The 25,248-nt window shown below is 33.6% G+C and overlaps 2 protein-coding genes and 1 long non-coding RNA gene across 9 annotated transcripts; 1 reads left to right on the top strand and 2 right to left on the bottom strand.

Moving 5' to 3' along the window:
- Window positions 1-1,762: 1,762 nt before the first annotated feature.
- On the bottom strand, window positions 1,763-8,389 carry LOC121256920 (CLP protease regulatory subunit CLPX1, mitochondrial). Of its 2 annotated transcripts, none has more exons than XM_041157715.1 (15): window positions 7,532-8,389; window positions 6,985-7,046; window positions 5,725-5,825; window positions 5,476-5,555; window positions 5,256-5,306; window positions 4,387-4,461; window positions 4,202-4,279; window positions 3,934-3,990; window positions 3,782-3,852; window positions 3,590-3,689; window positions 3,333-3,437; window positions 2,889-2,951; window positions 2,530-2,652; window positions 2,223-2,378; window positions 1,763-2,125 (listed from the first exon to the last, which is right to left on the bottom strand). In XM_041157715.1, exons 1-15 carry the CDS (start codon window positions 8,087-8,089, stop codon window positions 2,054-2,056), a joined length of 1,752 nt encoding a protein of 583 aa, XP_041013649.1. In that variant the 5' UTR covers window positions 8,090-8,389; the 3' UTR covers window positions 1,763-2,053. The 2 variants fall into 2 exon arrangements, with proteins under 2 accessions (XP_041013649.1, XP_041013650.1); XM_041157716.1 differs by having other exon boundaries at window positions 6,985-7,074; window positions 7,532-7,653.
- LOC121256925 lies at window positions 6,420-20,823 on the top strand. Its single transcript, XR_005939132.1, has 3 exons — window positions 6,420-6,599; window positions 20,569-20,584; window positions 20,813-20,823. It is a non-coding gene; the product is annotated as an uncharacterized LOC121256925 (long non-coding RNA).
- LOC121256923 lies at window positions 12,683-25,013 on the bottom strand. 6 transcript variants are annotated; one of them, XM_041157729.1, is made up of 3 exons: window positions 24,873-25,013; window positions 15,712-15,872; window positions 12,683-13,408 (listed from the first exon to the last, which is right to left on the bottom strand). In XM_041157729.1, exons 2-3 carry the CDS (start codon window positions 15,796-15,798, stop codon window positions 13,007-13,009), a joined length of 489 nt encoding a protein of 162 aa, XP_041013663.1. In that variant the 5' UTR covers window positions 15,799-15,872; window positions 24,873-25,013; the 3' UTR covers window positions 12,683-13,006. The 6 variants fall into 6 exon arrangements, with proteins under 6 accessions (XP_041013663.1, XP_041013664.1, XP_041013665.1 ...); XM_041157730.1 differs by having other exon boundaries at window positions 15,784-15,872; XM_041157731.1 differs by lacking the exon at window positions 24,873-25,013 and adding an exon at window positions 18,047-18,064 and having other exon boundaries at window positions 15,784-15,872.
- Window positions 25,014-25,248: the final 235 nt, after the last annotated feature.

Genomic DNA, 25,248 nt, shown 5'->3' with positions numbered 1-25,248 from the left:
TATACTATTAAATCAACAAAATGATATATTAGTGGAACATTAAAGTAGTTACTATATATATATATATATATATATATATATATATATATATAAACACACATATTTCTATGACCATTTTGATGTACATATATTTCCTAACCAATGTAGTTAATGTTATGAAACTATTTATTAGATATTCCTAAAGGATTTGAAAATTTTTAATTTTTATTTTTAATTTTTATGATGTTTTTGCTTGTCTTTCTGGAAAGACATGATGATGGGTTAACACACTAAAGTTTTATGTACTTATTTGTTTATGTTTGATCCTAACAGGAGTTGTAAGAAAACAAAAAAGTGGTTACAGATGGACCAATGATGGAGAGGACAGCATCTGATCAACACCACCTGACCACCAACAGCGAGACTTCACATTTTACAATTTCTTTTTCTTTTTCTTTTTTCTTTTTTCTTTTTTCTTTTTGTTTCCCCGACTTTAAGTGAAAAAGATTGTGTTAAAACGTTATTTCTTTCATGATTACTCTTTTCTATATATTTATTGGATATTGCTACTGAATCATTGCTCATTTATATACAGAACACATGACCTCAGATAGGTTCTTTCTCAATTTGGAGTTATGCGTCCGTTTGGATGGTGAGATGAGATGAGTTAATTGAGATAATTTATAAATAATAATGATATTATTAGTTGAAATTAAATGAAATGAGATGATTTCATCTCACATCTGTATCTAAACTGAAATACATCAATCACAAAGAAATTACTCAAAAATAAACATACAAAGTAACGTAGTTTGATTTGATATGTCAGATTGTAAAATTATTTTTATCATAAAGTAGATTTAAAGAATCACATAAAACGACATCAATTTATGAGTAAGAATGAAGAAATCACTTGGGGCAGCATTTAGCAGTGTACAGTACCCTTTGATTGAACATGAAGTTAAAGGAGAATTCTGGTTGGAGAGTTCAAATCTACGTCCATTATTACCATTGCTTTCAGTATAATTAAAAAAAAAAAAAAAAACAAACAAACTGAACTATAAAATTGTCGAATTTGTTGTGTAGATAAAAGAGGAAATAGTCAAAACGAATGCAACAAAGGAACTGGAACACAATTTTGTTGTTACACTACAACAGACAGACACATGGCAATCCAGGAATAATTAAATGGTCGGTCTCTACAATATTAACTTTTAATCCACGATTTAGGTGTCAAATGCCTTTTACAATCATCAAACATCATATATTTATATATATATATATATATATATATATATATATATATATATATACACACACACTAATGCAGCAAGTAATGATGCTCAATTTGATACAAAGTAGCATTTTCTAATGCTCAATTTGATACAAAGTAATAGGCGGTGCTACTGGGACCGATATTTAACCGAATGAAGTGTACCGATTAGTACAAATGCATTTTTTTTATTCTTTTTCATTTTTTATTTTAATCATTTTTACACCGTTTTAAATATTTTTAAAAAATATAAAAATATATCAATTCACTAATATTCATTTCCTTAATCATTAAGTGAAAAAAGAAATTAAAAATTTAATCGATCACTTTTACCGGTTAAATAGCTTTATAGGTAAATCACTCAAATAAAAAGCCACGAGAGAGATTCTGCTCATATGATTGGTAATAACAAAATTTAAGATAAAAGAGTAGCATTTCTCTTTGACGGAGGAGGTGAACGGCATACAATTGAATCAAGCACTGCAGACCATTGGAAGAGTAGTGTCTGTCTGTCTGTCAGTCATTCGGAGCACAATTGCTTGTTTATTATATAAATGTTAAATAAATTCATAACTTATTATGTACAAAAGATAATGATATAAATAAAGGAGAAATGATAGTTGTAGTCGTGAGTGTGCAAGCGACATGCAATCATTTTGAAAAAAGTGAATAAATACGGAATCTATATGAAAAAAAGTTAATTTTTTAATAGTGAACCTCACTCTTTTTCGAAGCGACTGCACGGCGCTTACACACTCAACACATGTATATAGCATTACTCTAAATAAAGTTCACCAAAGATTACATGCTGACAACAATAGGAGTAGTCTCTATTTCCACTTCCGGTTCTCCATCAGACCCCTCCACAGCGGTCTGAAAAGCAAGGAAATAAAAGCTTTATTAGAAACTTCAAATTTGTGTAATGTAAAACTCTTAGCTAAGATATATATTCTGCCATAAAAGTAGGCACCTCTGAATCCTTTGTTTTTTGTTGTGAAAGATATCGATCAAATGCACCCTTTCCGTACAGGATCTTTGCTCCACATCCCCGTCCCTCAGATCCTACAGCCTCTTCATCAATTACTACTGCATCTATTATGTCATCACCTGTTCTAACATCGGGAATCTGCAAAACGATTTAAAGGGATGATTTCAATGATCTAAGGAGGAATATAATGTATATCCATAAAATTATGTTGAAATCCTAATTGCAACAGCTACTGCAATCTATTCACTTCACACCAAGAGAAAAATTGTAAAGCAGAAAATTCACACACCTCGTACATGGCATCCATCAATATATCCTCCAATATTGACCGTAAACCTCGAGCTCCGGTGTTTTTAGAGATTGCTTTTCTAGCAATTAATCTCAAGGCATTCTCCGTTAGATGCAGCTTGACCTGAAAAGAGTAAAATCTATACTAATGAAGCTCTAAATAATAACATTTGCAGACTATGAATGAGCAATGGATTCTGCAAGTCTAATGTGAACAAGCAAAAAAGATAGGACAAACATGTAAGCAATGAACTTTTTTTTTTTAATATAAGCTAACATGCAAGAAATGAGCTTTTTAAATGGATGAATAGAGCCCAAAATGAAGAATGAAGAAAGAGGGGCCGCAGATGAAAAACTTACGCCATTCATCTGGAAGATCTTTTTGTATTGTTTCCCAAGGGCATTATTTGGTTCTGTAAGGACCTATAAAACATTATTGCAGGATTAATAATGACATTATTTGTGTACAATAAATGCCTATGAAAATATCAGAATGATCGCATTTCCATAGGTATAATTAAAAGGACCAATCACATAAAAAAATACTTTCCCACCATGTACAACCCAATGGAGTTAAGAAGAAGAAGATGCAATAAAAGATAAGACCCGATGCCTCTAAACTTATCCATGGAGATGACTATGTAATATGGTTATTAATGCGGGTGCGTTTGTCCAGCTCTCTAGTGTCAATATCTCTCCTTGATCTGTATATTCTCAATCTTCCTTATCATGCCATAAAATTTGAGTAAATGCCATTGTGAGACACAATTCTTTTCACAAGACAAACAAGGTAAAATATATCACCTGTACAAGTTGGTTTTCAGTAAGAGCCGATAAACTGACAAGGATGGGAAATCGTCCAACAAATTCAGGTATTAAACCGTAAGAAATGAGGTCACTGCTTTCAACCTGCCAAAAACAACAGTTTCCATGGAATGTCAATATCTAAAACTGCTACAACAAACTAGTTGAAAAAAGTAGGGTTTCGTGTTAAGAAATATTTTATATAAGAAAGAGGCTATAAGCTGTTACTTGTTAATGGAAGGCAGGAGTGCACTTACGGTCTCCAATAAAGATGATGCAACAGAAGCATCTGTAACACCACCAGCTCTCATGTTGGCACGTACTGGAGCACCAAACCCAATAGAAGAATCTTGGTGCCTTGAGTGGATGCCAAACAATTACTAGTAATTACTATTCATTTCAAGTCCAAAAGACTAATACTGCAAAGACTAGACTCTATATTGACTAACCTTTCTGAGATTGTTTTCTCCAAGTCAATAAAGGCACCTCCACAGATGAAGAGAATGTTCTTCGTGTCAATCTGTAAAGAAACAATAACAGCAAGTATAATTACAAACTGTTCTTAACCTGATCTACGAAAAGAATGTAACATTGCATGTACCTGTATGTTTTCACCTCGAGGGTGCTTTCGAGCTCCCTTCTCAGGAACATTGACAACCTAAAATGGATGGAAGTTAGTAGATCAGACGGTGAATAAGTAAAAGCCCACTCCACCAAATAAAATATTCGGTCATTCATTTTAGTTACATGTTCATCTATGACAAAGGCCTCTAGAATACAAACATCATGTCCATCATGTCCAATGAGTAACTTACAAGGAACCGTCAATAAACTCATATCTCCAATTTACATTTAAAAATTGCACCTACCGTTCCTTCCAGCATCTTTAGTAATGCCTGCTGCACGCCTTCCCCAGACACATCCCTGCTAATATTGAGGCTCTCAGCCTGCAAAGTGGAATTTGGAAGACATAGAAAGCATTAAAAAGAGAGTATGGAAGTTTAAAAACAAAAAAAAAAGTGAGAGGGAATTGAACAGGAAAAGAAAGGGGAACCTTTTTGGTGATCTTGTCAACTTCATCAATATAAACAATGCCCTGCTGGGCAGCTGCCACATTATAGTCAGCAACCTGACATACGAATGTACTATTAAATAACCTATAATTATTTATCCTTCATAAGCATAAAGTGCTGTGAAGCAGCACTTTATCAAATAGAGATCAAGCTTATATTTGAGGGCAACAAAGGATGTGGCTCCATTGCAAGAACCTTTCACATATTACCTGAGGAATTACAGAACAAACCACTACTAAGTACCACGTTTTATTCTGTAAAATTTCTCAGAATAGTACTAAATCTTGTACTAAAAAATAGTTCCTATTGCAGCACCCACATTTTACTTTCTAAATATAATAGCACAGAGTCCAGCTGCAACATGCACCCACATGAGAGAGCAACAAAAGTGGTTCCCAAAGATGACATGGAAGATTGGGTTACTTGACTCAAGGATATTATAATGACTGACTAGGAGCTGAGGTACAAAGTGAAGGCCCGAAAAAATGATTAATGCAGATAAAGAATATAACTCGGTACCGAGATAAGAACCACTCCCTTTCAATGTAACTTGGAGATTTACAGGCTAAAATATTGACTCAAGATTTGTATTTCCAATAGCAAAAAGTTTGGTATGTCCTGTGGAAATCACTATACAAGTTAAGATACATACAAGTGAATAAGGTATGACAACCATCCAGCACAAACTAATGGCCCACAGTCGAGGAGGAAACAGTTGGTATATTCCAATGGCAAGTAGAAAGCACAATTCACAAGTGACATGTACATACACCACTGAAGGGAGGCTGTGAGTTTTTGGGATATGTTAGAAGTAAATAGGTTTGTCTTACTAATAAAAAAAAAGGATTACCGTAAGGAGTTTGTATAATACAGACTCTACGTCTTCCCCCACATATCCTGCCTGCATATAAAACAGGAGATCATGGTCAAACCAAAATCAACCCCCATTAAGATTTATACTCAACTACAGTAGTGTGACTTTAACAGATAACAAATAAACTTCATACCAAGAAAGAAAATCTGAATCCACAAAATGCAACAAAACAAAAGGAATAATGTCATCAACTTGCCTGAGTCAGTGTAGTTGCATCTGCAATAACAAAAGGAACATTCACAAGGCGGGCCAAAGTTTTGGCAAGTAATGTCTTCCCTGTCCTTGAAATAATATTTAAGGAGAACAAGTGAGTAGTACAACATCAACTAAACCTTCTGTTATTTATGTGGTCAGAACACTGACAAATACCAACATTCTTGAACCTAGTGAAACATTAAAGCTACATACTTCAAATTGCTAAAATGTATGGGTTACACTAAATTACCTGAGCCTGTTGGTCCCATTAGAAGGATGTTACTCTTCTCAAGTTCCACTCTATCATCATCCACTATTTCTGCTTCCTTCTCACTTGACTCTTCTGTCGGCCTAGCTTCCCAAATATTAGCAACATGTTAGATATCATTATCTATACCTAACAACCATGTTTAACTGAAGCGAACAGCAGAAAGCACACAACATGGCCCACACCAGCTTATTTTTCCTGGTAATCTAAAGGTGTCCTACCAGCAATCCTATAAAGGGAGGTCAAGAAACCAATTTCTACAAGCCCAGTATGTGGGTACATTGACACACTCTTCCATGGCAATTTTATGAGTGAAATTGGGTGTACATCATCTCAATCATTCCATTGATTGTATCAATTAATGTCATGAATGTATGCCAAAACTTAACTAACTATATTAATATGCATACAACTATACATTTATATTAGAATTACTTATAAAAAAAAAAACTATACATTTATAAAGATTTAAAAACAACTTCAAATCCACCTGTTTTTCTTAGGACATCTTTTCATTGATTGTGAAATGATATACTTGTTGGCTATGGAGTATTGACACCAAGCAGGTGTTTTGGCTTTCCTAAATGTATAGACGAACAACTTTCATAAGAGTAGCAATATGAAGCTATTACACAATACAAGATCATTGATATTGACATTGCAGATTCTCTGTATATGCTTAATTTTTTTTTGACAACCATGGGTGTCCGGGCCAGCTTGCTCACACCTCGACTAATCCCATGGGGCCCTGAAGTTAACGACCAAGTAAACCTCCAATGGCCCTAAGGGGACTCGAACTAGTGACCACTGGGGAGCAAACCCAAGGCCGGACCAGCTGAGCTACCCCTCATGGTTCTGTATATGCTTAATAAGACTGAGCAATAGGTTAACATTAAGTTTCTTTTTCATTTAACTTAAATGTGACTGAATCATTAATCTTTATGTTCTCTGGCACCACATACATGAAAAGAGAGGCTAAAAACACAACAGTGGTAGAGTTTAGAGAAAACTTAAGTCCTATGACCCACTGTATGAATCATGAGGCTGTTCAGTAAACCCCCGAGTTTCATTGCACAACCTTAATTTTCTTGACATTGGCCAAATATAAGACTATACAATGCATGAATTGATCTTTAGCGAACACACTGCTCTATGTCCTTTTTTGAATAATACACTTCCCTTCAAGAAGAAAATAAATGGAAGAACAATATATTCAGACAGGAAATGTTATATTGAACTAACCCCTTTTGAAGGGACTCATAATATATCCTCTGGTAGTGATTGTAAACCGACACAGCAAGCACCTGTATTGAAGCAACAAGATTGGGAAAACTGTGAAAAAGATCATTTCTGCACGTGAAGACAACATTAACTGGAATAGACAATCACGACCAAAGGATATTAATCATCAAACTTAAACATAAGTGACTCATCAAACACGTTTCACAATCCAGCAACAATCCCTTCCATTTCAAATTTAGCGGATAAACATACCAACAATATCTTTCCTCTATATACGCATATAAGAAACCAAAGCCGCTACCATAGACAACAGAACCATATGGGTCACAAGTAAATTACATCTTAACTTTTTCCAAAATACATCTTTATGCTGTCCACACAAACGACGCCAAAAAGTGGGAAAAAGCATAACTTCAAATCCAAGGTCAACAAACAATCATAAATACACTATTATTATCAGCACAAACAAAGGGATAGACTCAATGCCCTCTCTATAATAAAAACTAAAACTGACGTGCAAACCCAACTAAACGTATACAAAATTCACCTTCTTGGCCCTCTCCTGCCCGATTACGAACTTGTCGAGCCCCATACGGATCTCCTTCGGCGTCGGAAAACTATTCCCCACATTGGACCCTCCCCAGCACCCATCTTTCGAACTTGACCCGAAACTACCACCGCCGGACCCGGGGCTCGCACCGCCGCTCCCACGAACCGCATGCAAGCTCGAATTGCCCGTTCGTATCACCATCCCGTCCCCGGACCACACCTCCCGTGTGTCCCCATCCGAGCTCAGTACGGTACAACACTTAGTGCTCAATTTCTCCCTCGAATTCTTATCAAGATTACAATTCTGAGTTATTTTCCGACTGTCGTCGGATACTTGGATACCCTTTTCGATGAACTCGCCACATAAAGACACGGGTTTAAAGGAAGTGAAGTGGTAGGGGGTGTTCATATAGAGGTCATCCCACTTGGTACGGTGAGTGCAATGAGAGCTAGCAACGCGACCGGCGTGCACGTGGTTAAATATGAAGCAGCGGAACAGGGCGGCCGAGAATGAAGCAGTTTCCTTGGAAGGTCTGGATCTGAGCGCAGCAGCCATGGCGCCGCGAGAATTTCCTTTCCCTCAGAAAACGAAGGAAAGTGAGGGAATACTTTAAGCTGATAGAATCAGAAATCTGGGGCTCATAAAGGTGTAAAAACGAGATTTTCTGAAAGGGTTTTAAGAGAATCGGAGTGGAATCGTGTGTTTTAGAATATGGGATTATTACCATGTATGGTTGTAGAATTTTGAAGATGCAAATGGATTAAAGAGAAGCAGCCGATGAAAGATTTTCTGAGAAAATATCTGATTTTACAGAAAGGGTTGGGTACTGTGACGTTTCGAGAATAGACTGTAGATATTATAAAACGACATCGTCGGCTTTAGCAAATCAGTTAAAAGGCATTCAGACAACATAGTTCAGCATCAACAGAAACATCCATCTCCAACGGTTTTAATGCTTTTAGCCTTTTAGTACACCTAAGAAGAAGATTAATCACTCCGTTAAAAATGCCACTCGTGATGATCAAAAATCAGAATCATCAGATCATGCACAACTAATCATTTTATCTTTATAACTGTTGGACTCAGCAACTCCTTGTCCACTGCAATGTATACTTTTGTACAGCTTATAGTACCATTGAATGCAATACAATTGAAAAGAAGCACTCACCCAATACTCTTGTATCAACCAAAAGAATTACGCAAACTTGCTTTAGAAAATCGAGGCAATTTGATTGAAGAAGTTCAACGTCAATTCGTTAAAATAAACTCACAAATTAATATAATTCTATGTGATATTTATATCTACTTTATCATAAAAATAATTTTACGATCTTACGTACTATATTAAATCACGTCAATTTGTAAATTTATTTTTATAAAACTCTTTATTCATGGGAATTGAACTTTGTGTAGTCCACTCCATCTTCTTAGAGCACTCCCAATGACTTTTGTATTACAGTGGGGCTACTCTGCTGCCCCACTCTTATTGTTAGGCGTACTGCCCAGCGTTATTATTTTTTTCTTTTTTTTTACATTTTTTAATACATTTAAATATTTTTAAAAAATAAAAAAATATACTAATACACTTAAAATCACTTCCTTAATCACCAAGTAAAAAAAAAAATTTTGACAGCGGTCAAATGGAGCAGTCAAAATTGCGAGGCAAAGTAACTTTTTCCTTTGTATTATACAAAAAATGTAAATAATTTGAAGAATTGTTCTAAAAAGAAGCTCCATCCGATTGTGTAAAATACAATTAGTTGCAGTACCTCGCTACATGTAGCAAGTACTATTCATCTTGTAAAAAAAATTTTTATTGTTGATATTTCATTTACTCCCTCATTTTTATTTACTTTGATTTTTATCATGTAAGAAAATTATTTTTATTGTTCATCATTTAAAACACATATATTTCATTTTCTTCTAAAAAATATCTTGGAATTGTTTTTAAACCAATTTTTTCATATTTTATTTTATTTTAAATTTTTATTGGCTTATATATTTTTGTTTTACGTGTATAAGACTGAATTATTTTACATTGTATATAAAAATAAATTGTAAATATAAAAAATATATATATGGATTTTGTAAATTTATTGGTAGAAATGAAATATTTTAAAAAAATAAAAAAAGAATATTTAAATGATATAGAGAAAAAATAGATAAGCTGATATATGACATATTGTAAAAGTCAATATGTAAAATAGAAAAAGTGAGTTTTGATAATATATTTTAAAGGATAAGATAAAGAATCTATTAAGAGTGATCTTACTCGAATCCTTTTATCTAAATTTGTAAAGGTCAATGGTACCATCGGTTTCTACGAGTTTATAGACCCATTTGTTCTAATAATTTTCCTCTCACTTCGTTACTACCAATGAGGGTTAGAAATTTCTAGTAAGAAATTTGGCACCGTTTGGGTAGTGAACACTTCACTATTATTTATTATTTTATTATTATTTTTTATTATTATTCAATATTTTTTTATTATTTTTTCACTATTTTTTACAGAATATCTAAGATCACTTCATTGAAGAAGCGTTTTGGCTTGAAGTGTTCTATTATTGATCAAGTGACAATGTAGAGAGCCAGATTCAAGGGAGCAGGCAATGACTTGTGTAATTGAAGAATCAGGAGTTGAATGAGGAATGTTTGGAATGACAGTCCAAAAGAGAGACCGATGGAGGGGCAAGAAAAGTCCCAACTGTAGGAGAAGATTATGTAGAAGGGGTTAGTTGGATTTAGAGATGAGATGAAATGAGATAATTTTAGATGAAAGATTAAAGTTAAAAAAAATATTGTTAGAATATTATTTTTTAATATTATTATTGTTTTAAAATTTGAAAAAGTTGAATTAAGATTTGAAAAATGTTGAATTATTTATTATATTTTATGTGAGAATTTGAAAAAATTAAAATGATAAAATGAGATGAGATAAAACACTTTCTAAATTTAAACGGAGAAAATGTTGTGTTTGGAACACATTCCATCTTATCTCATTTTATCTTAAAATTTCTTATAATTTTTTTTACAAACATCACTCAAACTCAAACACTTTTTAATTTCAAATCTTCAAATTTTTTTATCTAATCATTACAATTTTCTCAAATTTCTAAACAAAACACAAAAAATATACAACTTTTTCAAATTTCAAAACAAAAATAATACTAAAAATTATATTCTGATAATATTTTAATTTTATAATATTTTTATTTAACTTTTTTTCTCTCATTTCCCAAAATCTAATCAAATATTTTAATTTAAATCATTTTATTATTATTCACAGATTTATTATCCCATTGTATTCCCTTAAATATAGAAGAAATCAAAATTGTATTAATCCGTCTCTACTTCAATTAAAGCAAGACTAGTTCCTACGGCTACTTTCTCCTCCTTCATTGTTGTTAATCCATTGACATAAGATTCTCAGAATCATTTGGTTTCACATATAGTCTCAATCTATCTCATCTAATCTCATTTCATTACATTTACCTCTAATTTATATTTCTTGAATCTATGGCTTTGGAAGCAAATGAAAGTGAAACTCCTCTGTCAACTGAATGCACTCCTGAACTATAAACATATGTCATGTAATTAAAATTATTTATGTAAGTATTAAACATCCTGTAATAGAACATCTTGAAGTGAAACAAAATCAAGGGCTATTTTGAAGCATAAATGGGTACATGACATTACAACGTGTCAAACTTAATATGGTAGAGAGGCCGACTAATTGATAGCAAAGCATAGAGATAGTGATAAGGGATGAAAAACTGTTGATAGATTGGGAAGGTGCTGTTGGTAGCCTGTAGGATTGTTCACCTGAGAACGGACATCTCCAACCTAAACCCAAGTGTGTAATGCAGGATTGTTCACCTGAGTACGGACATCTCCGACCTAAACCCAAGTGTGTAATGCAACCTGAGTATCTGCCTGAATTAATCTGGATTATGATCTAGACGAATCTAGATTTTTGAAACCCGGTATCCGGTTTGTACCCGAACTTTCTAAACAACCAATTTTTTTTTAACAATTCTTCTACGTACAATCGAGAGTTGCAACGGTGGAAGAGACGCCTGCCACATCAGCCTAAGAAAAGAAAACGGAAAACAGACGAAAATAGAAGAAAAAAGCTAGGCATCTTAAAGAAAAAAAATTATAGACGACAAGTGCATGCTCTTCGTCTTCAAATGGAGGGGTCTCTCGATGTGGGTAGATAAACTTCAAGAGAGCATTTTAGTTATCTTCGTGGGTCTCCTCTTCGTCAACAATAGAACACCACTACTGCCCACTCATTTCTCTCTCTCTTTGGTCTTTAGTTCCATGTTCATTCGGCGACTACATCATAACTAACAAAAGAGACTCACTCCCTCTATTGCTGAAAAAAAAAATATAGTCTACTTTCAGTTATCCGAGAATAATCTAGAAAAGCTTTACCTTTTTTTTCTTTTTCTCTTCTCTTCATTGGTTTGGCTAAAGAATTTCTTTTAGTTCATTCTTCTACGCTTCTACTGTTGTTTTCATCTGTATGAAACGGATTCATCCGAGGTATGTACTTTTATGTTCTGCTTTGCTGAGAAATCAACAGAGAGTAGACATATTGATCCATAGAATTCAATATTTGGCCCATTACAATGTTGCCTTCATTCCTTTGTAATCCAGAGCATCAGCTTATTGTCCATTGAATACTCCATAACAGAACATTACAAAACCCTTTCATTGATTATTAGAAACTATTTATTATATTTCACTTATAAACCTATCATCTAATACCATATTATAAAAGGATAATAAGAATTGAGATAATAAATAAATTTTTTATTCCTAAAAATATTAATTGAACCGTCTCTGTCATATCCAAGTATATTTCACACCCCTATACATGAAGAAAAAAATGGACCCGTATTAAGCGGTTCATCAAAAGGTGAAAAGGCCATCTTGCTTGGTAGCGGTAAATAAAAGTTTAATTATAAATGAAAAATTCTATTCACCATCCTCCCACCACACTACTTACCACACATAATTTTTTTAATTTTTTTTTCTTTTATCATATGTATAATGTATTAATGATGAATAGAATAAATCAATTAGTTTAAAAAGAATAAAACTAAAAAAATTTAAAATTTTTTTTTTTAAATAAATGTAGTGTAGTGTGTGTCTATGATGAGTAGCAAAGCTCATTACAAATTGCTTAGTGAATCAGCATTTGGTGATTAAATTATACATTTCTGCTCCGAAAATAGCTGATGAAATGAGGGGAGGAAACTGAAAAGTGCACTCCACCGCACAAGAAATTTCTCCAGGAAATACTTTGCAAGTACGTGCATGAAAACAAAGTTTATAAGCCAAGTCTATGGAACTGTAATAAAGAGCTAACCATGAAGAACCATGTTACTCGAAAAGAAAAGATTGAGAGAGAACCATTATTTTTCTTTTTTCTTTTTTTTTTTTCTGGGCAAGAGAGAGAACCGTTCACTTGTTCTTGTCTTCTTCCTTCATCTTCTTTTCCCACCTGCGTTTCTTGTAATCCAGCAACATTTGTGGCATCTCCTGCATCAGCTTGGCAGTGTTTTCTCGTTTTTCCGCAGCAATTCTATCACATTTGTGCCCTTTCCTCTTGGTTCTCATCTCTTTCCTCTCCGGATCATATGGCCAATCTTCCCCTGCAAGGAGGACCTCCTTGCGTAGTCTAGCTCTATGACGAGCACTGATGCCAAGGGGCTTCCAGGCCCCCAGTTCCCAGTAACCCCATACACCCTTGGATAGCTCACCCTTGTATTTTGCCAATTTCTCCCGCCACGGGTACTGGTAGTCCCCAATTGCCTTCACAACAGATTTTGCGGCTTTGCCTGCCATCAACTTTCCCAAGGTACTCTGCCAGACCACAGACCAAAAGAGGACCATAAGATGCTATCTAATTTTTGTTATTTATAAGAACCATTCTCAGTAAGAAAAATGCATGTCAATAAAGGCAATCTGAAAAGAAAGCCTGATTGGGAGAAAGATAAATGTAACCAAGGCAGCTAAGAAGTTGCCCTTTGGCCTTTTTCAAACAGAAAAATTGTACTAGGATTCGAACAAGACAATCATGTCATTTATAGTAACCCTTCAATCACACTGCTTATCAGATAAACACAGATATCAGATAATTTCAGTAGCTTGTTTAAAGCAATGCTGCTGTTACGATCTAAAAGAGAATTTTTTATATAGGTAATATAAATGTTATTAAATCGAATGAAATAGGCTTTGCCCAAGTACACAGTGTATACAAAAGAAAACACCTAGTTTTACATTCTAGGAACCAGAAAAAGATACAAGAAAATCATGAACACTAGTTCGATTTAGTACAATAGCAGAAAACCAAAGAAATAAAGTGTGCAAGAAGAGATTTCTAAGTTCATCCAAAAAGCGCTTCCTATCTTCAAAGCTCCTATCGTTCCTTTCAAGCCATATGCACCACATAAGACATGAGGAATCGCTATAACATTGACAGCTTAAAAACATATAGTTTCTAAATTCAATCACTCTTAACAGATTTGAGGTTATAAGTCAACATAAAAGATCAAGCAAACAACTCAAATAAAAGACTAACCGCTTCACCAAAGCTCTAGATGATAAAAAAGGATTCTATCTTGGCTTGAGTTGGATGTTTGAGGTGGAACTAAAATCAAGGAGAATATGATCCCTACAATAAAGAATTTCTCTTTTAACAGATGGCGGAAGTACTAGCTGACCCTCATGTTGTCCTTGACTTTCACATCTGATTAAACAAACAAGAAGAGTAGCCTATATCAGCATGTTTTTACCCTTGTAAAAAGCAGGTTACCTAGAGGAGTGTGCTCTACTCTGTGTGTGTGTGTGTACATTCTCCACAAAAGCTAGGAATTGTTAAACATTTTCAGAATATCAAGTACTTTTTTTTTACAAGTAAGATCAGAATATCAAGTACTTATAACTCCAACCCACTTATTCATGCCTCTTTAGATAATAAAAAGTAAATTTTGTTCTTAACACACATGGAATGTGTCCAGCATGCATCAGATCTTTGCCATACAGGTGTCAGTTCCTAAAGGTGTGTGACACAGCCACAACATCTCTGAGGAGGTCTCAGAGCATCATAGCTTTAAGTCACTTATATTTATACTTTGTGGCACATGGATCCTATAATTGGATATTTTGACTTATAATCTTAGTAAAAAAAGTTGTTAACATGTATATGGAGCATAATAAACAACTACAACCATAAACTAGCTTCTCTTCTGTTGACAGCTGCATAGGTAAGACTACAGAATTTTGGTAGAACTTTCCACAAAGTGAGGAATCTTGGCAAGAATATGAAAAAGTAAGCTATAAATAGGTTGTTGGTTGTTACACGAGATAAACCTCCAGGAAGAGTATAAGACAATCTTTGGCTAGGAAATTATGTCCTTATCAACACACAGCTTCACAAAAATTTATCATAAAGGATTCTGACTTCAGGACTTGATATCAAAATTATTTCAGATACAAGTTTTCCTAATTTTTCTGGGCAACAAGTGACACAATGAAGATACACAATTTATTTTGTAATGGCAGGAATAAATGATGCCAAATACCTAGAGGAAACATGTCTGAAAGGCTGAAAAACCCGCTAAAAACTTCTGAGTTTTTCTAGACACAAGCTCCTAATTTTTGCACACTACCACACCTATTGGCGTGGACACCGTGGAGAATGACCAGGCTTTAGAACAACTGCCAATTCTTTACAGTTTGTAGGAGATAACTTTTACAAATGATGAAGACCAACCAGGCCCCTGGTATTCACCACCAAGATTCAAGTTTGAGAGACAAGGTTGATGAAAGGCAAGGTTGAAGATTGAAAGAGTCTATTTTGATGTCAGCAAAGATCGAAGCTTTGAGGTTGTGGGAACACACAGAAATGCAGCTAATCCAGGACAGAGGAGACTAAATTTGTCCCTACCTTTAAGAACAAAACTTTGTGCTCCTCCAAGCCAACCAAATCAAATCCTACTAGAAACGAAATCAAACACAACCAGATCTATAACTAAGCTTGTATAAATGATTATTCAAAAAATAAAGTCTGAAAAATGCCCCAACAATGTCGATTAAGGGTGAGCGATTTAGAGATTCATTTAGAGGAGATGGAGTCGAATAGACAAGGTCGAGGAGGCGTTTACATGGCTGTGACAGCGTTTACATAGAGAGATGGAGGAGTTGGAGATGAATAGACGAGGGAGGTACAAATCTACCAGCTTGGGCGGCATCTACAAGGCTTCAGCAGTGTTTCTTGCTCAGTTGTGGTTGACAGGCGCGATGTCGTCCGTTCTCAATTTCGGCGGCAAGAAAGTGAACAGGGAAGAATTGGGAATGAGAGCTTCAGATACCCTAGGCTAAAGCCGTTGCCTATAGTACGGGCAGAATGGGATTTGGCTTGCTTTAAATTCAAATTCTATGAGATATCATGTTTCATGCATCTAAATCTAGATAGCCTCATCTTGCTTCACAACCGCAGTAGAGTAATCAAATTGAATGTAAAAAACTTTCAAGCTCGCCAAAGATAGAGGAGGCCTTAATTTGGACGAAAAGCACAATTGTTAGTCTCAATACAAGAGGTAATAAACAAACGAATATAGAAAACAGTAATGCTTCAATTGGGTTTTTCTTCAAGTAATTAACGAGATAAACCCTAACTGATAAACAAGCGAAAAAATTCAAAAAATTCTGGAGCTAATCAAATCCAAATTTCTCAGGATATTACCTTCAAAGATAGAGACCCTAATTTGCATATACTTTGAAGGAGAACTTGAAAATAATAAGATAAAATTTTAAACAAAAAGCTAAAAACTTAAACCCGCAGTTTGGTCGATGCGGAAGCAAAGGAAAAGAAGGGAAATTTCATCATTTTACTTATCAAAAAAAATTATTTTACTTATCAAAAAGGAAAAGAAGGGAAAAACACAACTTCAAGTCTTGAATTCTTACATTGCATTCATCTCTCAAAAATAAATAAACTTAATAAAAGAGCAAAAATCTCGGAGCAAACTATAGATGCATTAGGATCAGATGAGTAGAGAAGCAAATTGACAATTTTTTTAGATTAAAGACATCAACGTCTTTTCTTTTCCGGCATTTTCTAGGCAAAAAAACATCAATGAGAGAGAAAGAGAGAGAGTACTAGGGTCGACTTCGGAGTTAAACACTGGCTGGCGGCTGACTCCGACGAAGAGTGGTTCGAAGATTTCAAGCGCACAATACCCCGTAAAGCATCGTCGAAAATGCGGTTAAGCCCTTTGACAGTGTGATGAGTGGAAATAGTTTTAAATGAAAGTTAAAATTAAATAAAATATTATTATAATATTATTTTTTAATATTATTATTATTTTAAAATTTAAAAAATTAAATTGTTTATCATATTTTATATAAAAATTTAAAAAAATTATAATGATGAGATGAAATAAGATAAAATACTTTTACTATTTAAATAGGGCTAAATATATTTGGTATTTATTTTTAATTTTTAATTTTGACTTTGCAACTAGTTTGGTCTTTTTTTTATTTTTTTAATTTTAAAAATTCTGTATGAAGTCCACGCCTGACTAAAAACGAGTTGTTTTATTAACGAGTAATGTTACGTACACTCGTAAAGTACACAAATACTGTGCAATAATTTTGAAAAAGAGTAGGATCCACTATTAAAAAAATTAATTTTCTTTTATTTGGTTCTCGTATTTACTCACTTTTTTCAAAGAGATTGCACGACGCATGTGCACTCCACGACTGCTAATATCATTTCTCTTTATTAAAAGTCTATACGTTGTCGTTTTATTAAAACACATGAAAGACTCCATCCACTTCCTCAGCAAGGTAAACACTAGGAGTATAACCGGTTCGGTCTAGTTTTAGACAAAATTTAGGACCGAACTAGTATGTACCGGTTACCCTCATAAACCGATACTTCCAGTTTCCGGTCCGGTTTTCTATTTTTTCAAAATGTAAGTTTGACAGTTTGTCATCTATTGGTGCATGCAAATTATTATATGACTCTTAATTGATTTTGATAATTTTGAGCCACATTTAAAGATGTTTCAGTTCTTGTTACCTATTCAAACTTAGAAAATGATTCTATTTATACAGACAATGATTATTATGAAAAATGTTACAATGTAGTTCAATCAATATAATAATTTCCTGGACACTGCTAAATAATCAGGAAGTGATCATGTACCATGTTTGAAATATTTGTCAATTGGATGCCATTTAATTGTAATTTACTACATATTGACAATATATATATAAACCAGATGCATTTATCCCAGATGCAATGATTCTATTTTCTTAAAGTTATAAACTCAATCATAAAACCCTAACAACACACACAATCACAAACATAATCACAAAAATCCTAAATTTCGGATTAAAAAATCCTAATAAAGCATATACCATCTACGGTTCTACTAGATTTCAAAATAATTTAAAAAACACAAAAACAAATTACCGTGAGTCCGTGAGGAATCGAAGACAGAGAGAGTGAGGTGAGGCCGAGGGTCTGTGTGCGGTAGGCTGCGATCCTGCAGCTAAGTTATGTGCGACGGTCGGTGAGGGGGCAGAGAGATAGAGATGAGAGAGTGAGGCAGAGAGACGAGAGACGAGAGAGTGACTCAGTGAGGCAGAGAGCCTGAGAGACGGGCGTCGTTTGCAGAGAGACTTGAGGAGAGAGAGTGAGCCTTTGGGGTTTATTTGAGAATCAAGAGGAAACGGTCTAACGAAGGCTTGGAGACTAGAAAACGGCGTCGTTTCCTATTGGTTTCAAATTTTCAATGTGGTTCTTTTTTTTTAAATGATAATATTATTATTATTATTTTTTGATGGTTTGGGAAATTGATAAAAATAATTGATACTTATTTGTAATACATTTAATTGACTATGGTGATTTAGTTATAGTGATTAGTATTAGTTATATATTAGTATAACTATAGTGTATATTAGACTATTAGCATTAGTTATATATTGGTATAGCTATATAATATATTAGACAATATAATAGTATTAATATTAGACTATTAGTATAGCTATATATTAATATATTAATATTAGTTTTAGTGATTTAGTACAACTGTATTAGTATAAGTATAACTATAGTTTATATTAGACTATTAGTATTAGTTATATTAGTATTAGTTATAGTCATTTAGTATAATACTAATAACATATTATAATTTAGTAGAATACTTTGACTATTTTTAAATTCTAATAAAATAAGTCATAAATTCTTAAGTAGGTTTACTTCTTTATAATTAACATAATTATTTGATTTTACAAGAAATGTAATAAATAATAATATCATTTAAATATCATTAACATATTTCTTTATTATCAATTCACAACTTAATAACGTAATTATAACAAAATCTATCAAAGTAAACAATAGAATTTCATTTAATAAATTAGACTTAATCATATTAAAGCATTCAAAATAAAATTAAACACTTACGATTTATTGCTTAAATTTAAATACTAATGTAATATCTAATATATCAAATATCTTTAAATATATATTTTTATCTAATTTTATAAAATAACAGTAGAAAAATTTAATTCATAAAATAGACTTATTAATACTAAATATTAAAATTCTTGTAGACTATTAAATCATAATGTAATACTTAATAATATAATTCAGTCCCTTAAATATATTCTGTAAAATTAGAATTTATGGGCTAAGATACTTATTTAATTTAAAATTAATCCTAACTTCAAAGTTTTAGCCCAATCCGACGTGGAAATTAAGTGTAAAGCAATCTACCATGCCTTACAACTAAGGCATTGGCGTAATTTAACCAAAAGGGTTCTTCACATAAGGTTACATACCAACTTAACCAGAGTTTTAAGGATATTTTGATAATAATGGAAAACTTGCATTCACTTTTTGGGAAGGGCTGAAAACCAAAACAATCAAAGAATGGAGACAATGGCTTATGGGAGAGGGAAGCACCGTGCGACAGGGGAACTCGAAAACTCACCGAGAGAAAAGGAGACATGACGGAGCTGGGTGAGGTGGACGGTGGTGATCCTGGCGACAGAGCACTGAGAGAGAGAGAGAAAAAAAGAAAAGAAAATTGTTTTGGTGGTGCCTCACTATGATGCAACGAAAAAGGAGAAAGTGAGATCGATAGAGCTTACCGAGGTGGCGTGAGGCTAACTGTAATGAATCGTCCAACAATTTCTATAGCTTTTTGGGTGGTTTCCGGCAAGATGAGTTGTGGGTATCTCAGGTTCCCGCATTTGGGCCCTTCTCCGTGGTCCATCGGTGTGATGGGTGACGTTGGCTTTTGTTTGCTGTGAGGGACTGAGGGTGGCTTGTGGTGGCTCTCACTGGTCGGGAAACGTCTGCTTGTGGACCGTTCGCGGTGGAGGAGTGCATCGTGGGGGCGATCGTGCATGGGATCGAACACTTGGGGTGGTTCTTCTTGCGGTTTGGGTTTGGTTTTCCTTGTGGTTTACGTGCAAATAATCGATGTCGCTGGTTGTGTAAAAGACCGACCTTCTTGGGTTGAGCTGGGTGGCATCTTAACAGTGGTGTCGGGGTCTCACTAGGTGGCGTTCGGTGCAGCTTTTCGTGGTATAGGTGTGCTCTATTTCGCGAGTATAAAACAAAGACATGCTCTTTTACTTGTTCCGTGCGACAGTGATTCTCTGTGGGTTGTTATAGTTTTGGGAGGTTTATTGCATGCTAGACGTGCAACGGAGGGACCACACACACACACACAGAGGAACGGTCCCAGGTGCGTAAGCCCCGGGGTGCACATCATGACATAATGATTTAAATAAAAAAAAAAAAGTAAAAAAGTCAATAGCTTATTTGTTTGGGAAAAGAAAATACAAGGTTAAAGAAAAATAAAAAATCAAGATTAAAAAAAAATCTAAACTTCAGTAAAGTATGAGTATTGATCTGCATCCATATTGAATTATCTATTTACTCTCTATATAATAATAAAAATTATTAAATTTTTATTTAAAAAAATTAAAACAAAAAGAAAGGAAGAGTATACTGTCAGAACAAAAAGGACATGAAAAAGATACGTCAATTCATGTGCATTGCGATGCTATTAAGGACCTTTTGGTAAAATATGATCTTTCATTTAAATTCTATAAGGGAGCTACACGTCAAATGGTCAAGAGTCTTAAGGACCTTTGATAAAACAGGACATAACAGACTTAACAGAAAAACAAGAAAATTTAACGAAAAAATAACAAAAGTTACTATTCACAGTTAGATAGCCACTTATTATAATAGAGTAGATATACACGTGTGTGTAGGCTTGCAGTTTGGGGTTGACATAGTGGAGCAAGTGCTGTGTTTCATGGTGGTTGGAATTTGAAAGTGGGTTACGGTTTCGATGAGCCGAAGGCTGAGGGAGGAATGTTGTGAGAGAAGGGAAAAAGGACGGTGCTACTCCCACCGCTGGGAGCTCTCCCGCTAATGTTTTGTGATTTTTTTTTAATTTTTTTATGTATTTTTTAATATTTTTTAATATTTTTAAAAAAATCATAATATTATTAGAAAATATTTACTTAATCATTAAGTAAAAAAAATAAAAAATAAAAATAAAAAGTCACAGCGGTAACTTTGAACGGGAAGAATGAGTGGAAAAACTAGCATTTTCCAAGGAAAAAAATATAAGTAATTGAGGATTCGGCTTATGTCGATTACAAATTACAATCAACATGCAAGAGGAAAGGGAGAACGTGGAAGACTACATGATCCTATTAACAATTACGAAGAATAATAATAACAACAACAATAATAAAATTTATATAGTAATATAAAACAATTCAAAGATAAAACTATTCACATTTAATTTCAATAAATTATAGCTTGTGGGCTCACCTACAATGGCTCATTAAACTTAATTAAGCCTAATAAAATTGTCCTTGGAATAATGGACCGGGTCATTACACCTGTTTACTTAGAATAAAATTCTCTTATTGATTATATAAAAAAAGAAAATGTTGAAAACATAATAAACTAATTGTGTCTATTAAATAAGTTAATTGCAAACACATGTTGTGTTTTTTCTTTCTTGTCATCGTGGAAAAACAGAAAGGACTCCAAGAACCAGATTGCAGTGTGAGAACTTTTTGTACGTGTGGGCTCTTAAAGCATTATCATTTCCAGATGTGAAGCTAAAGAAAGTGTTATGTTACTGATTGCTATATCATTGTCCAAATGCAAATGTGTGGTGACCTACACTTTTGAGTGGCAAGAAAAAGTATGAACATGGTATAACTTTGTCAAATCAGTTTAGAGCTATAACATTAGAATTATACTGCAAACTCATATTTATGCTTATAATTTCAGGTTTTGAGTGTTTCAGAATGTGATGCTTATTAAGGTGTCGATTGGATACAAAATACTTTCAATCAATCTCATTTCATCTCATCATTACGACTTTTCTAAACTTTCATACAAAATATAATAAACAATTCAACTTTTTCAAATCTCAAAATAATAATAATATTAAAAACTAATATTATAACAATATTTTATTTAACTCATATAAAACCATCTCATCTCATTATTCAAACGAGTCTTAAGAGTTAGGTCTCGTTTATTTTTACAAATTATTTTATCTCATCTAATTATTATGATTTTTCTAAATTCCTACACAAAATACAATAAACAATTCAACTTTTTCAAATCACAAAATAAAAATTATATTATAATAACATTTTATTCAACTTTTAACTTTTCTCTCGTATCATCTCATTTTATTTGTGTAGATAAACAAGGCCCGTCTCCTTCATTTACTAATATACCTCGTGATTGCTCATGTACTTGGTGATATGAACCCGTAAGAATGGAATTCCTTGAACCCACAATCAATTTGAAAACTCACCCAAGAAAGCCAAAATCAAGTCAATGGATGAAGAATTTAGACCCGATGAGAACTCGTTTCAAGAACCTAGATTATGTTAAAATCTAGACCCGTTGAATAACCTGTCTCAAGAACCCAGATTATAAGGAGGAACGTCATAAAAGTTGTGATTTGCCTTTGATAAGTTCAAAAGTTCATTCAAGAACAAAAGGAGATAAACTCAACTCACAGTAAATAAATTCATCAAATTCCATAAATTTCTTAACATGAGGCAACAAACAGTAATTAAACTATAACCTAATTAAAACTTTAGCCAAAATAAAGTCTCTTTTACCCAAAAAGCCCCTAGATGAACAGTGTCGCGGCTACAGTAACACTACAGTAACCTCTTGAAACCCTAATTCCTAAAATGTAATTTTTCAAATTAGCCATTGGCCAAAATATAAGGTCTTTCCAAAAACACTAGTTTATAAGAAATAAGACATATGTGGGTCAAGTATCCTCAAGCCCAATTATTCTAGACTAATTCCTATAACTAATAAAATAAGACCGTTTAATAAAATAAACAAGTTCAAGGATTTCAATCACATAATCATAATAATAGACCTTAATTTTTGTTGCACTCTTCCATAACTTGTATCACGTGGATGATTACTGGATCTCATTCTCTCAAGCTCATATTGAATATTCAGCTATTGTTAGACTCGTCCTAAGTGGATTGTACCAATTCTTGCATTGCTTCCTTGATCTTCTTAGCTATTAATCTTATAATTGACTCATCCGGAACTTGCAAATGATATTTAAGACTGGGTCCATGTTGGTGCCCATCATTCCCACTCTCCTCAAAATGATTCGACCTCGAATCTCCACCTTGATCAAACGAAAAAAATGTTAGCAACATTGAAAATAGTAGAAACATGATACTTACCTGGAAGACCCACTTGATATGCATTATCATTAATCTGTTTAAGGATTTGGAAAAATCCATCCAAACTACTCCTGTCATCAACTGGTAAACGTATTAAATCTAAAGGAATAAATGGATTAAGTCTATAAACAATTCCAAATTGTGAAAATTGAGTAGTAGTATGAACACTCCAATTATTTGTAAACTCAATGAATGGCAAACAATACTCCTACAAATGTTCATGAAACACATCTAAAATCTTCCTTACACCAAAATAATCATTCCAATTATATGCAAAAACAAAGAGGAACACTACAAAAGTTATGATTTGCCTTTGATAAGTTCAAAAGTTCATTCAAGAACAAGAGGAGATAAACTCAACTCACAATGAATAAATTCATCAAATTTTATAAATTTCTTAACATGAGGTAACAAAAAGTATTTAAACTATAACCTAATTAAAACCTTAACCAAAATAAAGCCACTTTTACCCAAAATGTCCCTGGATGAACAGTGCCGCGGCTACAGTAACGTTACAGTAACCTCTTGAAACCCTAGTTCCTAAAATGTAACTTTCCAAATTAGCCCTTAGCCAAAATACAATGTCTTTCCAAAAAGTCTAGTTCATAAGAAATAAGACATATGTGGGCCAAATATCTTCAAGCCCAATTATTATAGACTAATTCCTATAACTAATAAAATAAGCCCCTTTAATAAAATAAACAAGTCCAAGACCTTTAATCATATAATCATAATAATAGGTCCTAATTTATGTTGCACTCTTTCATAGCTTGTATCACGTGAATGATCACTGGATCTCCTTATCTCAAGCCCATCTTGAATATTCAGCTCTTGCTAGACTCGTCCCAAGTGGATTTCACTAATCATTGCATTACTTCCTCGATCTTTTTAGCTCTTGATCTTATAATTGGCTCATCTAGAATTTGCAAAGAATCTTTAAGACTGGATCCATGTTGGTGCCCATCACTTGGCCCTGCAAATTCATTTTTTTGCTTTTCTTGGTAGTTCATTTCTACTTCACCACGTCTACTGTGACATAATCAATCCACAGAGTACCTCAAGCTGTGAAATTAGTGAAATACATTATTAAAAACTGTTCCTTTTTCCCCTTTACGTTTCTGTAGTCTTTCAGCAAAAGCCTAGTGAAATGAACAAAAACAATTTATTGATGCAGCTTGAGTAACATGCTTAAGTTCCGGTAAATGATATAAGCTTGTCGTTGCTTGGCTAGAACAGAATTAATGGGTCACAAAACCCAATCTAAAGTTCTAAAATTTTTCGATGTGTTTCAGAAACCAAATTGCTTACTATTATTGAAAGCAAACAAACACACAAATTTGCACAAAACCTCCCTCTAAACAAATTTTCAGCTAAGCATTTTTCACAACAAAAAATCGCCAAATCCATACGAACCAATGGAAATAATCATGAGGCCAAAATTGATGGAAAAAATCAAAGCCAATAACACCAACATTTGCAAACACTTCCCCTAGAAGTCTCCAAATCCATACGAAAGGCCCGAAGAGACTTACCGAAAGACCCAACGAGAGAGAGCAAGGCGATGTTCGAAAGCTCCAATAGCGGTCTTTGTGACGGATCGATGATGAGGCTTGAGTTGGTGAGAGACCAAAGTTTTAGCTAGGGGTTTGGAGCAAAGTTTTGAATACCGTATCGGACGTCGTATCGGTCAAGACACTAGAATGAAATATTTTGATATTGGTACCGTTTCGTATACCATTTCAGGATAGTCGATATATAAATAAATTATTTATATAAATATATAAAAATTATATTCTAAAATAATAGTCTATACACGAATAAATTATATATAAATACATATATATATATATATAAATTATAAATAGTCTAGTCTGAATTGTGGGTAAAAAAATGAGCTTGTAGTTTAAAAA

This window comes from Juglans microcarpa x Juglans regia, chromosome 3S (genome assembly GCF_004785595.1).
Source record: "Juglans microcarpa x Juglans regia isolate MS1-56 chromosome 3S, Jm3101_v1.0, whole genome shotgun sequence".
In the NCBI taxonomy this organism is placed as follows: domain Eukaryota; kingdom Viridiplantae; phylum Streptophyta; class Magnoliopsida; order Fagales; family Juglandaceae; genus Juglans; species Juglans microcarpa x Juglans regia.
This window is presented reverse-complemented; position numbering and strand designations above follow the sequence as displayed.

Excerpts from the sequence above, each read along its gene's own strand:
- LOC121256920 (XM_041157715.1), bottom strand. The coding sequence starts at position 8,089 with ATGGCTGCTGCGCTCAGATCCAGACCTTCCAAGGAAACTGCTTCATTC. Across the intron at positions 3,991-4,201 it reads TAAAGATGCTGGAAGGAACG|GTTGTCAATGTTCCTGAGAA; the intron begins GTAGGTGCAATT and ends CATCCATTTTAG. Across the intron at positions 2,379-2,529 it reads TGATGGATGCCATGTACGAG|ATTCCCGATGTTAGAACAGG; the intron begins GTGTGTGAATTT and ends ATCGTTTTGCAG.
- LOC121256923 (XM_041157729.1), bottom strand. The coding sequence starts at position 15,798 with ATGCCGCCCAAGCTGGTAGATTTGTACCTCCCTCGTCTATTCATCTCC. Across the intron at positions 13,409-15,711 it reads GTAAACGCTGTCACAGCCAT|AGTACCTTGGGAAAGTTGAT; the intron begins GTAAACGCCTCC and ends GTGGTCTGGCAG.